This window comes from Plutella xylostella, chromosome 29, assembly GCF_932276165.1.
Source record: "Plutella xylostella chromosome 29, ilPluXylo3.1, whole genome shotgun sequence".
NCBI classification, from domain to species: Eukaryota; Metazoa; Arthropoda; class Insecta; order Lepidoptera; family Plutellidae; genus Plutella; species Plutella xylostella.
Genome location: NC_064009.1, coordinates 4,926,634 through 4,942,648, shown reverse-complemented (window position 1 = coordinate 4,942,648; position 16,015 = coordinate 4,926,634). Strand labels below are relative to the sequence as shown.

The 16,015-nt window shown below is 41.4% G+C and overlaps 2 protein-coding genes across 2 annotated transcripts in view; one reads left to right on the top strand and one right to left on the bottom strand.

Moving 5' to 3' along the window:
- Positions 1–1,041: 1,041 nt before the first annotated feature.
- LOC105394594 (cAMP-dependent protein kinase type I regulatory subunit) lies at positions 1,042–5,220 on the bottom strand. Its single transcript, XM_038118203.2, has 7 exons — positions 4,895–5,220; positions 4,568–4,729; positions 3,955–4,155; positions 3,395–3,614; positions 2,925–3,047; positions 1,980–2,154; positions 1,042–1,443 (listed from the first exon to the last, which is right to left on the bottom strand). Exons 1-7 carry the CDS (start codon positions 5,045–5,047, stop codon positions 1,359–1,361), a joined length of 1,119 nt encoding a protein of 372 aa, XP_037974131.2. The 5' UTR covers positions 5,048–5,220; the 3' UTR covers positions 1,042–1,358.
- Positions 5,221–5,428: 208 nt separating this feature from the next.
- LOC105394599 (nucleoprotein TPR) overlaps positions 5,429–16,015 on the top strand; it is a 32,468-nt gene continuing 21,881 nt past the window's right edge. The window contains exons 1-2 of the mRNA XM_048631868.1: positions 5,429–5,655; positions 7,125–12,014. Coding sequence (XP_048487825.1) covers positions 5,478–5,655; positions 7,125–12,014 — 5,068 coding nt within the window. The 5' untranslated portion in view covers positions 5,429–5,477. The remainder of the gene's footprint in view (positions 5,656–7,124; positions 12,015–16,015) is intronic.

The window sequence follows — 16,015 nt, the reverse complement described above, 5'->3', positions numbered from 1 at the left end:
AAAATGGCTATCAAAGAAATATGACTCCATCCCATAAGCAATAAGATCTAATTTAGATCGCGCTCCAGCCGCTTCAGTCAAAAAAAGATTTTTTTCTTCATAATGTGTGATAATATTGAGATGAAATTGATCACGATGTTCTGTTTTAGTTTAGTTGAGCACGAATCCCACTCAGCTGACATTTTATAATCGATTCATTAATACATTTTGAGGGAAGTCTTGTGTCTGTAAATTTAATTCTTTTTTTTATAAAGTTAAACGTAGGCGTAGTCGAATAAAATTAAATAGCGCGCGCGCGTGTGTCGCTTGCGGCAGCCGACTAGATTCGCCCCCCCGAGGCGGCAGGCGCCAGACACTACTCGGATTGTAGGATCTTCGGAATAATTGTTCTTCATCATCAACATCGCTTCTGGACGTAGGCCTCTCCCAAAGCACGCCACTGGATGCGATCTACAGCTTTCCACATCCAATCATAACCAGCCATCTTTCGCAAGTCGTCACCCCATCTAGCCTCAGGGCGTCCCACACTACGTTTGCCTCATTTATATTTTTTGACCCAGTAGTATTATCTGGAAATCCGCCGACCAGCAGAATCCATGGTCACTTTAGCTGATTGATGTGCGTTATAACTTTTGTACGTTTTTCACTGTACCGCATTGATCGGAATAGAAATTATTTAATTTCACGTGGAAATTGTTCTTGAAGTACTGTTTACTAGCATATTTAACACGATTTCTTCGTTTTAATCATCATCAAATATCTGTATCCAACGCCATTATTGTTGTTATGTCAAGCAGCGCCACGAGTGTTAAAAATCAAAACTAAAATCTTTCAAAGCGGCGGCTAATCTCTCGCCGTATTACATAACGGCCAGCCGTATTGAATGACGTATGATGTCGAATACAATCCGGCGCATTTTCATTCAGCCGTATTCAATACGGCTAAACGGATCAACCGCCGCATTACAAAGCGGCCCTGTCTTGTAATGCGGCTAGCCGTCATGTAATACGGCGGGTTATACGATCCGGCTACGACAGATATATAAATAATCATACCAATGTGTGCGTTAATTAATAGTGAGCGCACTTATGCTTAAAACACAGCAGTATCAGCTCTCTGTACCTCACATGTCGATACAAGAGATAACCTAGTAAACCTAGTCCATTTGTTCACCTAGATTTAGGCGCACTAGACTAAGCGCTGGCAAATCGCACGGCCAACGCTGACCGAATTTTAAACACTAACAACAACACTTCAACATGTTTTGGAAGATAAACATACATTATGGCATAATAACATTATTCACATCTAGCATAATGTCAGTCCACTTTAATTGATCGTTTGTTTGGTGACGGTTGTTACACGGACAGGGAGACGAAACTGTTGTACTGAGCGATGTTGCGTTTCAATATGTCGGCGCACAGACCCAGCACGCGCTCGAACCTGAAAATAATAGTACATTTTGTTATGAAAACCGTATTGGTGCAAACTTATCAACCTTTTATGGTGAAATAAAGTAAGTAATCAGACAAAGCAGTCGTTATAAGTTTTTAACTGATATACATTGAGTTGCAGAAGGGTATTTTAAGCTATTGTCAACCTTAAATGTATAGCTGTCTTGCTTAGACAGTATACGGACAGAAAGAGACAACATAAGTTTAACGATGTGAATAGACGGCTGTAACTAGCCGCCATTTGTTGAATAGAATTGCTGTGCCATCGGTCACTTTTTTAAAGTTAAATAATAACTAAACTAAACTTAAATGAAATTTTATTTAACAACTTCTAGATGTATTATACACTTCCAAATTCCTATGGAGAAGCACTTTTTTTCGCGAATTTTCAAAAGTCATTCAACAAAAGTTGTTCAGATTGACCCCTTGAGTCACCGCGTTTCCGGGTCCCTTATTTACGGGACACCCTGTGTAGCATGTATCCATGTTTATAGAGGCGAATGCGAAGGAAAAGGCAGACTTTACCTAGCCCGGTCCAGTTTGACGCACTTCAGCGGTCCGATGGCGCGCACGGTGGCGGCTCTGGGACGGTCCAGCAACAGCGCGATCTCTCCGAAGTAGTCCGAGGGGCCGAGCCGCCCCACCTCCACCGCCTCCGCCGCGCCGCCGCCGCCGCGCTGCTGTAGTACTACTGCTGTGCCTGGAATGAACATTACAAATATTATGATATACAATACATATACGCTTGTCTCCCCTAGCCTTCACTGTTGGGACTAAATATTTCATACAGATGTGACGTTTTCACAGGTTGCTATGCTTAGACATCGATTATTCCTGCTAAGGCTTCTGGGACTCATATTCGAGATAAAACCTTTGAGATATAATGTGTTTCGTATCGCGAAGCAAGGTCGTGAAAAAAGGTAGTACTTTTCAAAGGAGATTAACCCGTAACTTTAGTTTTATCACAATGTCAACATAATGATTAATCCAGACATTTTTATCTTAACATAAACAAGGCGCGAAGGATAAGGAGATTGCCAAGATCTATGTATGTTTATTTCAACTGGAAGATGTAAGCTATTATTATTATGTACTTTTTATGTATAAATATTCTGGCCCGGCCGGAAATATACCGAATATATTAAATTCGTGTGCTGCGTGCCTTCGTTAGTTCAATGCTCCGTGTGGCGCGTCGATGTCACTCACATTTATAATATCGTCACCGCTCTTCTCTATGTAGAATATAATTTTAACTCTTTATTTTGCACCGTTAAAGAAAATATTACAAAACAACAACTTATAAATAAAATATGCTTAAAGCAATCTCTACCAGACAACCTTCCGATGGAAGAGACAATGTTAACATGATTTATGGGAGTTTAGGTGTAAGGTATGCTGCTTGTACATATTATGTACTATACACTAAAATGTATGGCTGTGTAAATCTAATGAGTGATTCTCTCTACTAACCTTCGACAATGATGTAGAAGTCGTTCCCGGGCTCGCCCTGGCGCACGATGGTTTCGCCGTCCGTGAACGAGGCCGGCTCCAGCGCGTCCGCCACCGTCAGCCGCTCCCACTTCTCCAGGCTCTCTGGAAATGTACCGCAAATACATTTCAATTTTCCCCTTATTTTTAACTAGCTGTTCCCGCGCTTCGCTTCACCTTAAAAAGTTTTCCCGTGGGAATTCCGGGATAAAAAGTAGCCTATGTTCTTTCAAACGGTCTAGACCATATGTATACCAAATTTCATTCAAATCCGTTCAGTAGTTTTGGCGTGAAAGAGTAACAGACAGACAGACACAGTTGCTTTCGCATTAATAATGTTACTATTAATCCAATTGTAACCATTTAAAACCTCATACATTACGTTATTTTTTTGATTGGCCATTGATCCAGTACCTTTCCCACCAAACAACCAATCAAAACAACAAACCCACCTAATATAGACACGCGTGAGAGGAACTCGTCATACATCCGTCTCTTCCTAATAGTAGAGCCCATGAGTATGCGTCGGTAGGAGTCCCGGTCCAGCCCCCACAGCTTCAACGCCGTCCGCGCGCGCACCGTGGCCGCTCGTGGAGTGCCGTAGATTAGGGCTAGTTCACCGAAACTGCCGCCTTCGCTTATCATTGTCACTGGCTCGCCGTTTACTAGCACCTGTAAAGATATAAAAAAAAATATTTTATTATCTTGTGGAGGAGGTTAAATATTTTTGTGATCTTGTGAAACTTGTGGAGGAGTTTTTCTGTGAGAGTAGTTTCTGTGATAATTCGTTTTTATTTTTATTTTAGACAAAGATGAGTTGAGGCTGTAGATGGCTGTCCCATTTGGTATAACAGAGTTTGTTTTATTGATTCAATGACCTTCACAAAAGCTGTGTTTCCATGTGTAGATTATTGTAAGATTTTTTGAGGAGTTTCCACATCTGATATTGAATGGATTTTGGTGTCTTGAGAGAATAATATTTAACACAAAGTGAATTTAATTCATCACTTACCTCTACTTCTCCAGAATCAACTATATAAAAATTGTCTCCCTCGTCACCCTGCCTGATAACAGTTTCTCCGGGAAGACATTGCACCGGGAACATGGCATCAAACATGTCCGCTCGCTCCGACTCATCCAGGTGAGTGAATAGTACATTAGATGCTATGGCCCGGGACAGAGCACCCATTGTTTTGTAGTCTTTTGGCACCACCTGGAAATAGAAATCATTACATAATTAATTTGATTAAAAGCATTTGCAATGGCAATGATTACAATAAAATAAAAAATAACATAAGCCAATTATTGACAAACAAAATATCATACCAGCAATATTTTTATTGGTAACATTGAGATTGAGCTACAATTTAGCAGCTCACCCATCAACTTATTTTATGTTAGATTGATTGACTTTCATTATGATATTGATGTTGACCCACTTAGCACACATAACCAGTAATAACACCCATCTTACCTCATATTTAGCTGTATGGTTTCTAGTGACTTATTTTTAGCATAACCTGAGTTTAGTCTGAGAAAAATGATCTCTTACCTCAGAAAGTAAGTAGAGTAAAAAACAAAAAAAAACCTGTTGTAAAATGATAAGTCCACATAGCAAGACCTACCTTCTTAACATAGCTAGTAGCATCCTCCTCGGTCACGGGCTCGGCGCTGATGCCACCGCGGCGCCTCGGGGGCAGGCCGCCGGGCACGGGCAGCGGGGACAGCTCCCCGTCTGCCTCGCCCTCCGACAGCGCCGCTGCAGCCTGGGCTGCCTTCACTTGTTCCTGGAAATTAGGATCCGGTTCCGTTTAAAGTGGTGTGGAATATTGGGGTGCAATCCAGGAGGTTTGTTTATGTAGTCAAGTTTTGCATAACAAGTGACTAAATTATGTCAACATGAAGACACCATAATGTCATTATGTTATGATTATGATATTGTGAGTGCTTACCCTCTCCAGCTTTTGAAAGTGTTGTCTCAAGAATGTGACAGGATTTTCAGGTTTGTTTACGCAAAGCTGTACGATGCACTCTTTCAATAATACTTGAATGTTGTGGCTCTGAATGTAGCTTTCACACTCGAGCAGACATTGTTCCTCCTCCATTTCAGTAGAAACAACCTATGAATGTAACCTATCCTCCGTTCTATTAGTAATCAGAGAGACATGATAATTTTCATATTTATCTACTTAAAAATAAACGAATAAAAGAGAAATTCACACAAAGGTATTTTTATCCTCAACTTCAACTTCACATCACAGCAAATGTCAAATTGTTATCATCGAAACGATTCAAATGATTGATATATGATATGATTCACTTCACTCACTCAGGATTGAATCAGAAGGTATCCCATACACTTAATAACTTGTCGGACAAAAAACCAAGCCCAACTCTATGGGAGCTCTATGGGCAAAATTTTGTTTGTGTATGTTTTTAGTACCATAGAGAGTGAACGAAAAAGGAAGAACGACATCGACTGTGCAATTTAGTGAACAAGTCAAATTTTGGAAAAAAAAACAGTAAAAAACAAAGATGGAAGCTGCAAGTGTTGGTGTCGGCGGTAAAAATCATTTAGAAATTGTTTTATCAGAGGCTGAACTCGGTAATATACCGAATCCAGTCGCTAATAAAATAAATGGCTACATTGAACAAAAATTTGAGGAGTATCTAACATCCAAGGCGCTTCATGAAACCAGCAAATCACAAATAGGTAAGATGCCGGTGATCATGCGTTGTTCGTTGTTCATGAAAATGCTGTTTGCTATAAGAATATAATTTAGATGGTGCCTATTTATGATGCTAGACATATTACGCTAGTCTTTTCGATAATATTTAAGTTCATAAAGAGAAAGGCAAATTTAACCTACAAACGAAGGTAGGCTACATGGCAAAATGTTGGCATTCCGCATTCACTCCTTTATACGTTTTCGTTAGTTACCTTCGACATCATCCTCGGGGTTCGAGGATCTCGTAGACCAGCATTTAGTGTAAATTGAGAGAAGCAGAATTTCTGACTGTTGCCATTATAACTACCGGTATCATGGTATCATTGGTATATCCAATATTTTTCAAAGAAAACTGTGGCTCACCTAATGCACTAATAAATAACCATTCATTGCTTTTGCCTGTTTAGAAGTGGATTGATATTTTTAATAACAAAAATAAATACCCTGGGGGTAGTCAGGAAAGACTGGAAAGCAGGTCAATCATTTTCAGTACAATAATTATTTGTAAATGATGGATATAAAATCATCAGTACTTACCTATATTAAAAATTTGTAAGTGGTTACAACATATACAGATTATTTATTGAGAAGAAAATATTGATTTGGAATGAAAACATAGATATGATATACATATCACCACTATTTGTCTCAAATCTACTTCTACCATCTGTATGAAGGCCCTAGGGCCTCTACATATGTATCTTAAATCTTTGCATATGTCTATAAATAAATGGATTTCCATTACCGGAGTGTTATTATGACACCACTGTGTTATTTCACAACCACATCGTCACTGCTGGGGCATGGGTCTCCTTCCAATGAAGGGTTTTAGGCCCAGAAAATAACCACTCTAAATAGGTCACCCATCCAGTAAGTGACTGCCATGTGTTGCTTAACTTCAATGATCTGTTGTTAATCACTGAAGCTAGCTTGACTATGGACGCTTCTAAGAGCACTGTGTACTGGGACCTCAATGAATGGTGCATTTAGGTAGACGCTCGTTTAGCCTGGGCCTGATATCAAAAAAGTTTTTTTAAATCTTTATTATTAGGATAATTTTGCATTTATAATATAAGTAAGATTGTTGGATTTTGGATTATAAGACATTGATAGCCCTTTCTTTACTATTCTTATTTTTTACCAGTTTTAGTATTCCATGCCTCATTACATAACAGAACCCTTCGTCCCACTTTTGTGGAGGCCAGTTTTAATATGTCTCATTAACATTCTTATCAACTTTGAAATTCGGAAAGTAGGAATGATATGAATAAAAGGTTAGAAAAATTAAATCAAACTTTTAAGTAAAGCTCGTGAGCTTATGCTCACTACTACTGATGAATAAAAAACTCTCTGGGATTTATTATGCTCCATTTATAAGTATACTCAAGTAATGATTCCACTGTGTTTGTTGTTTATTTTTTCTTGACAAAAACTTTCCTTTTTATGTTTTCAGATGACAAGATCTCTGAATCGGAAACAAAAGCAGTTGAAACATCGGAAAAATATGAAGAAGCCTCGAGGAAGTTGGCCGCCGCGGAAGAAACCATCGCCGAGTTCGGGAAGCAGGTCGAGACTCTCAATCAAGAACTGGAGAAGGCTCGAGACAAAATAACCCGCTTGGAAAATGAAACCATTTCAATGAAAAGCTCTCGCGATGCGGCCATTGATGAACGGAATGACTTGACGCGCATCCTGCAGCGGCGCGACGCGGAGGTGGACCGGCTGTCGGCCAGCGAGGCCGCGCTGGCGCAGCAGCTGCGCGCCGCCATCGACGCCAAGTGCGAAGCCTTCGCCCTCAATGATGAAATACAAAGCAAAGAACTGTCTCTACAATACCGCGAGAAAAGGATTGAACAGGAAAGAGTCTTACTCAACTCACAAATCGCCGGCTTAACTGAAGAAGTAAACAGGCTAACATCTGAACTACAAACTTTACGACTGAACAACACTAGCAGGCTTATCAATCTGGAGACCCAACTAACTGAAAAGACGGAAGAACTAAACGCAGCTAACGAAACTATCGCCCAATTAAATGAAGTTAAAAAGAACCTTAACATTCGCGCCGAGAGTTTATCGCAACGCCTTATGGAGCAGAGAGAAATTGAAAACAAAATGACTGAAAACTACAAAAAAGAACTGGAAGCAAAGACTAAATTGGCAGATCTGTTTAAAACAATGCATGATGATGCGGAGTCGAAAACAATGGAAATGACTGAAGGCATAGGGGAGTTGCAGAAGATGTTGAATGAAGCAACAGAGAAATATGGCGAATTGGAAACTAAATTCAAGCAAGCTGAAATGGATCATGAAGAATTATTAGAAAAGAAAAATGAAATCATCTCATCATTGAAGAATGAACTTGAGCATGCTAATGATCTACTAAAAGCTGCTAATGCTCAGAACTTGGACATTGCTCTGAGTGACTTGGCTCCATCTGCTGCTACAGCTAGCAAGCTACTGAAATCAGGCATGTCATTAACACAAGTATATTCGCAACTAGTAAAGGTAACTGAAGAACTTACTCAAGAAAAAGAAGAGAATAGGCGACTTAATATTACTATCAACACTATCGTCCAAGAACTAGAAGAAAAAGCTCCTCTTCTTCAGAAACAGAGGGCTGAGTATGAAGAAGCTCTCGAAAGCAATGCTGCTCTTACACAGCAGATAGATTCTATCATAACAGAGTGCAACAGACTGAGGGATGATTATAGTGAATCAAACAAAATAGCGAACCATTACAGTCGCGAAAACTCAAGGCTGAAGGGTGAACTAGCCGATTTAGGGCGACAAGTTTGCTTCCTACTAAAAGAAATAGAACAGAGTCGTGGTAATACTATGCCAAACGGCGATCATGACGCATCTAACAATGCTTCTAATACGTCAGACATAAGTTCGTCCCGTGTGATTTCTAAAACATTAGTCACCTTTAGCGACATTCAGGAGTTGCAGACTAATAACCAGAAGTTATTGCGTATGGTTCGCGAGCTGACAGAAAAGCAAGAAGAGTTTGAAAGTCACAAGGAACAATTCGAAAGTGGAGAAATGCAAGGTAAAATTGAAGCTTTGACTAACAGAGTCACTGAATTAACCGAAGCACAAGACCGCCAAACTAAGATGGTAAATGGTCTCATCAGGCAAAGAGATATGTTCAAAAAACTGTATCACGATCTCATGAAAGGAAAGCGACATGAGGTATCAAATACAAGTTTACTAGGAGCTTCAGATTGCGAGGATAACGACATGTCCCAAATGGATGTGTCACAAGAAAAATCTTCAAAGCAAGCTACCCCAGATCCCTCGGCATTCGAGGTTAAATACAAAGAAGCTGAAAAACAGCTAGAGCTTCTGAAAGAAGAGTTTAAAACATACAAAGAAGAAAAGGTTACAAATGAGAGAATGTTGTTCGAACAGATTGACAGCATGAGGCAAGAAGTTTCAAAACTAACAGCCGCCAACAGCAAATGTTCCTCAACTTCCGAATACAACAATGAAAGACTTAAAATATTACAAACAAATATTACAACATACAAAAAACAAATAGCTTCTCTAGAAGAAAAGAACAAAGCATACAATGCTACTATTGCCAAACATGAAGTTTCATTGCAACATCTCAGAGATGAGGCACTAAACGCACAGAGTAAACTGGCTGCATCTGAAATAACAGTAGAAAACTTGAAACTTGAAGTCAAACTTCTGAAAGACATGGAAGTGCGTATACGGACTGAAAAGGAAATATTAAATCGCGAACGGCAAGGTCAAGCCGTTTTACTGAAGAATCTGGAGTTGATTAAGGCAAGCATAGAGCGCGTGGAAATTGAGAATCATTCTAAAGTGGAGTCCCGACTGGATGAAGCCACTCGCGAGTGCGCGGCGCTGCGGCGGCGCCTGCAGGAGGAACAGGACCGCTTCCGCGAGCTCGCGGCGCACCTCGAGCGGCAGACCGACACCGCCAAAACACGCATGCAAGAGGAAAAAGACGCCGCCGACGCACTCAGGACAGAAGTCACTCAGCTCAGGGAAGATCTAATACAGAAAAACAAATCCAATGAAGAACTAGCCAAGAAACTCAAAATAGCACTGTCACCAAACTCTGACGGCACCTTTGACTCAGTTAAAAGAATCAAAGAACTAGAAAATAGAGTTTCCGACAAGGATGCCGAGATCAAATCCCTGCAAGAGCAGCTGAAGATTTCAAAGGAACATATCAAACAGTACTGTGATATCTCTGAATGTGCTGAGAAGGAGCTAAAGAATTTGAGTGCCGAGTACAGCGCTTACAAGGCGGAAACCGAGCCTAAACTCGCCGCGTACATACAGAACTTGCAGACTCTACAAGACAAGTGTTCGGAGCTGGAGGCGGAGTTGTCCCTGCACGGGTCGGGCGAGCACTCCGGTGTCAACTCGCACTTGAGGAACGAACTCACGCAAGCCAAGGAGGAGCTGAGCGCCGCGCGGGTTGCCCTGGACACCTGCCGAGTGGAGCTCACCGGCTGTCGCGAGGAAGCCACTAAGATGGCTCAAGTGGCACAAGCCGCAGAGGAGAAATATGCACACGAGATGATGCTACATTCCACTGATATTCAGACACTAACACAAGTCAAGGAAGACCTTTCTAGAGCCCAGAATGAAATCAATGAGCTGGTTTCTCTTAAGAATAGTGCTGTTGAGAAAATGGAGACTGAGAAGCTGTCTTGGGCGGAAAGAGAAAAGATGATCACGGCTGAAAACGAGCAACTGTTGCAACGCTTTAAAGATCTGAATGATCAAAATGCTTTACTTCATGATCAAATTCAAGCACTTGGAACTCAGCTCTCCATAACACATGCTTCTAAGTCCATGTCAGAGAGCATGAACGAGTCCGGTCATGACTCCACTATTAACGTATCTGTCAATGAAGATGATATTAAATCATCTGAACAACTCTTCCAAATTGTTAAATTCTTGCGAAAGGAAAAGGATATCACCATGGCTAAGTTTGACATTCTCCAAGCCGAGACTATGCGAGTGAAGTCGCAACTTGAAATCACCGAGAAGAAGCTCGACGATACTAAATTAGCTCTAGCAGCCGAAAGAGAAAAGTCCGAAGTCAGCATGGTGACGCTCAACAGACAATCTGATATCCTCAGAAAAGTGGAGACACTGAATGCTCTCACTGACAGCAACAGAATACTCAGGGAAGAGCGTGACACGCTGACAGCTCGAGTGGATGAGCTCATGGCTAACACTAAAGCGTTGGAAGAACAAATATCTCCACTGCAAGAAAGGATTTCGGAGCTAACATCTAAGAACGAAACCCTTTTGTCGGAGAATTCTGCTCTGAAGGCGGACTCTGCGCGCTGGAGGAGCCGAGTGAACGCACTGGTCGAGCGAGCCAACAAGACCAGCCCCGAGGACTGGAAGCGACTGCAGAACGAGCGAGAGACACTAGCCAAGATGCTCACTGCCGAGAAGGAAACCGTTTCCAAACTCAGTGACGAGCTCGGAAAAGTCAAGGTCGAGAAGTCGAAGCTAGAGGAACAGTACTCCATACTATCACGGCAACAAACCTCATTAGTTGAAAACAACAAGAAGATGAATGAGGAACTACAGACCCTCAAGGATGACATGGCCCGTCTAACTGAAGAGTTGACGAAAATTAAGGCCGAATTTGCAGCGTGTAATGATAATAATACTAAGCTAAATGAAGATCTAGCGGCCAAGGAGGCTTCATTGAATGACATAAGAAATAAAGAAATGCAAATTAGGAAGATCGCTAAGAAGTACAAAGCGCAGTATGAGGAGTTAGCGAAGACGTCGGAGGAAGAGAAAAAGAAGACTGAGGGCGAGACGGCGGCGGCGGACGCGGCCACTGCAGAGAGCTCGAAGAAGATGGAGGAGCAGCTGGCAGAGCTGCAGGCGCAACTGGAAACAGAGAGAGAAACCAACGAGAAGCTCAAACAAGACCTGGAGGCGTTGAGGACAGCCAACAGCGACAAGGAGGAAAAGGCGAAGCAGGTCCTCAAACAAGCCAAAACCAAGATCGTTCAACTCACAGAAGTCAAAAACACGCTTAGTCGAGAGCTCAGCGAATCGCGTAGCAAGATCGAGGCTATAGAGCAGAGCAGCCGCGACGAACAAGAGGTCAGACTGGCGGTGATTAAATCGCAGTTTGAAGGGCGACTGACTAGACTGGAGAAGGAGAAGGGCGAGGCCCAGGACAAGGCGCGAGAGGTGGAGGCTCTTCAGCAGAAGATCGGCATCCTGCAGCGCCAGCTGGCGAGCCAGGCCTCCGCCGCCAAGCAGCAGACCGCGGCCGAGAAGACCACCAGTGACCCGCCCACCGCTAATATCAAGCCTATGGCTGGTGAGTTATACATTTATTTCATTTTCTTTAAGTATACACTCATACATTACGTATTATATTGTAAATAATAGTTCCTTGGTTATTACAGTTATAAATTTCATTGCTTTGCCTCAAATCCTAAAATCTGTTGCTGCCTTGCTTTGATAACTATCAAAGCAAGGCAGCAACAGATTTTAGGAGTTAGGCACGGACAGAAAGTTGCAACAAAAGATTTAAAAGGTTGACCTAAGTTGAAAGGTCCATATTCCATCCATGCAACTCGACATTCGTCCAATAGTTTAAGTTCGTTCGTTCGCTACCAACAATTGATAAATAACTGCTGAAAACTCAAACATATTTAAAAAAACGCACCTGGAGCCACCAATTAAAGCTTACCACCGAAGTAGACTAATGTCCAAACGCAAAACCTCATATAGGTACCTAGCTATACATTACTATTACAGTCCACTAAAATATCGAATAGGGTAAAAGCAATTTTTAGTCTAAATAAAATCATTACAAGGTTCGCACGTCTTTCAATCAAAAGATCCTCCACGCAAAATTCAACCTTACGGCCTTAACATTATGGTCCTAACCGAACCGCATGCGTGTGAGCCACCGACCGGTCGCGAGTGAGCCGAGAGCAAAAGCCGTGAGATAAGGAGTGAATAGACGAACATTTTATTGCAAAAATAAGTGTTATAAATTATTGGACATTCAAATTAACTTTGTGAAACACATGTTGTTAACTTTATTATAACAGTTACAGTGAACTATATACGCATAAACACCTATAACTGAGTGAGAATTTAGTGTACCTAAACGGATTGCAGTGTTTTAATGAATAAACTGAGCGAGTCATCGTGGTTTAACGGATATTAAATCACTACACACATTATAACCTGCGTGTCCTGCGACGCTATTACAATACGGTGTTTACCTACAATACCTACCAAGTGTTTTGCGTTATATAAGTTATATTTAAAGCAAGTTAACAATGGAGGATCTACTTATATGTCAGCACGAGCTTCTGGAGACCCTAAAAAGAGCTGAAACTAATTACAAAAAGACGCCTAAGGAGAGGATTAAGAGAAGTTACATAGAAACGAGGTTAGAAACATTAGAACAGCTGTGGAAAGACTTTAAAGACGGTCATAAGAGTATTATTGTGAAAATTACTAAACAAGAAGACAGAGAAGATTCATATTTCGAAGAAAATACCTATGAAACCTTTGAAGAGTTGTACACACAATACAAGGCCACCTTAAAGGAGCATCTTCAGCCATTCTTGGAGCCATCTACTCCTTCTTCACCACCTCCTCACACTTCTACACCGATGGGTAATGTACAGAAAACATTAGATGATGAAGTTAAGTTGCCTATGATCGAAATACCTAAGTTCAGTGGCAAGTATGAAGAATGGCAGACGTTCTACGACTTATTTTCTTCACTCATACACAACCATAAGCGCTTATCACCTGTACAAAAGTTACATTACTTAAAGGGTAACTTAGTTGGAGAACCAGAAGCAATGTTACGCAATTTTACTACAACTAATGCAAACTATACTGAGGCGTGGAACCTATTAGTGAAGCGATACAACAACAAGAGATTTAATTGCAATGCATTATTGAAGTTATTATTTACACATAAATCAATCAACACGGAGTCGGCGAGTTTAATTAAACAATTAGTAGACACCTTTTCTACCTGTTTGAATGCTTTGAAAAATATGGAAGTGCAAACTGATACCTGGGACTTGTTGATTGTCTACTTGGTCGTATCAAAGTTGGATACTGAGTCTATGAGACAGTGGGAACAGCATCTAAGCGGAAGCAGCATTGAATTGCCTACCTGGTCGGAACTGCGAGACTTTCTAGAAGCTAGATTCAGATCATTAGAGATGATAGACAATAATAAGATCACTACGCAGAGGACAAGTCAACCTAAACCTATTGTGAAACCTAAGACCTTCCATACAAACATGCACAGAGACGTGAAAACACACGACATCAAGTGTGCAATGTGCAGCGGAGAGCACTACATCTACAATTGCAAGAAATTCGGAGAGATGCCTACTAACGAGAGACAGAACTTCGTGCAGTCCAACAAGCTATGCTTCAACTGCCTCGCGCCGTCCCACTCGGTGCTGAGGTGCCGGCAGGCGGCGTGCTGCAGGCGCTGCGGGCGGCGCCACCACTCACTCCTGCACTTCGAGCGAGAGCAGAACACGGAGAAGCCCACTGAGAGTCAAACTACGAGTACATCTACAGGTATTTCGAGCGAGTCGTCGTCGAGAGGTAAGCCTTTGTCTAATGATACACACATTGTAACCAATTTTTCTAGTGAGCAAATGAAACCTAACTGTGTACTTTTAGCTACTGCTAATGTGATAGTTGAGAGTAAAAATGGTTGCAAATATATGATTAGAGCTTTATTAGACCAAGGGTCACAGGCATCATTTGTCACAGAGGCGACCGTTCAATTACTTAATCTTAAACGAGAATCAGTAAGTGGTTGGGTGTCAAGCTTGGGAGACGGGCAAACGAGAATTAAACACATGGTCTCACTTTGCGTGAAATCACGCCACAATCCCAAAGCATCAGTTCGAGTAGAAGCGTACGTACTACGTTCACTTACAACACTTTTACCCACTACTAAACTTAGCACACCTGACGGGTTAAACTTCGAGAATTTAGAGTTAGCTGACCCAGGGTATGCCACACCAGGGAGAATCGACATTCTACTTGGAGCGGAGATCTACAGCGACGTTCTACTGGACGGCGTCATCAAACATCCAAAAGGTAACTTAATGGCACAGAATACTATTCTAGGTTGGGTGTTATCTGGAAGGATATCTCGAGAACCAATCACCGCGCAGAGAAACATCACAAGCTTGCATGTTCATGTTAAAGAAGATGAGATGCTGAAGCTATTTTGGGAGTTAGAAAACGAACCTAATAAAATAGAAAAGAGATTGTCAAGAGAAGAAGAAAATTGTGAAGAGTTCTACAATGCTACAACAGTTAGAGACGAGGAAGGAAGGTATGTAGTAAAGCTTCCATTTAAAAGCGAGAACCCAGAGTGTCAAAATGGTCGATTGAGAGAAGTAGCTGCCAAGAGATTCGAGTACTTAGAGAGAAAGCTGAATAAAAACACTAAACTTCGCGAAGAATATCATAAGGTAATGGATGAATATATACAATTAGAGCATATGGTTCCGGTGCAAGCAGCTGATATCGACAATCCTAAAGCAGTGTATCTTCCTCATCATGCTGTACTGAGGGATGATAAAGACACAACAAAAGTTCGAGTTGTTTTCGACGCATCGTGTAAAGGTGTGAATAACAAGTCGCTCAATGATGATCTCCTAGTAGGTCCTAAATTACAACAAGACTTACGATACATCTTGATGCGTTGGAGAACACACAGAATCAGTATAACAGCAGATATTGTCAAAATGTATCGAATGGTACGCGTAGCTGATGAAGATACTCACTACCAGAGAATATTGTGGAGAGATGCACCAGACAAGCCGATTGAACACTACAGACTTTTGAGGCTAACATTCGGGACTGCTTGTGCACCTTATCTTGCTGTGAAATCTTTACAAAGGCTAGCAGACGATGAGAAACATAAATATCCACTCGCTGCAGAGATAACAAAGACGGATTTCTACATCGATGACCTTTTGACAGGATGCGACACTGAAGAAGAAGCACTAACAATCTACAATGAGATGAATAACTTAATGAGAGCAGGTGGGTTCGACCTTCAAAAATGGAGTAGCAACAATGAAAACGTGATGAAATACATAAGTGAGAACAAGCGAGCTGATCAAGAAGTTCCCCTCAAGGTCAACAGTTTGGTGAAAATACTAGGAGTGTGTTGGAATCGGGATACAGATAGTTTTGAATACACATTGAATATGTTAGAGCCGAGACAGCCGATTACCAAACGTCATATTCTTTCTGAGGTAGCCCAACTGTACGACCCTGAAGGATGGATTGCGCCTGTCGTCG

Excerpts from the sequence above, each read along its gene's own strand:
- LOC105394594 (XM_038118203.2), bottom strand. The coding sequence starts at position 5,047 with ATGGAGGAGGAACAATGTCTGCTCGAGTGTGAAAGCTACATTCAGAGC. Across the intron at positions 4,730-4,894 it reads ACTTTCAAAAGCTGGAGAGG|GAACAAGTGAAGGCAGCCCA; the intron begins GTAAGCACTCAC and ends CCTAATTTCCAG. Across the intron at positions 1,444-1,979 it reads GTCAAACTGGACCGGGCTAG|GTTCGAGCGCGTGCTGGGTC; the intron begins GTAAAGTCTGCC and ends TATTATTTTCAG.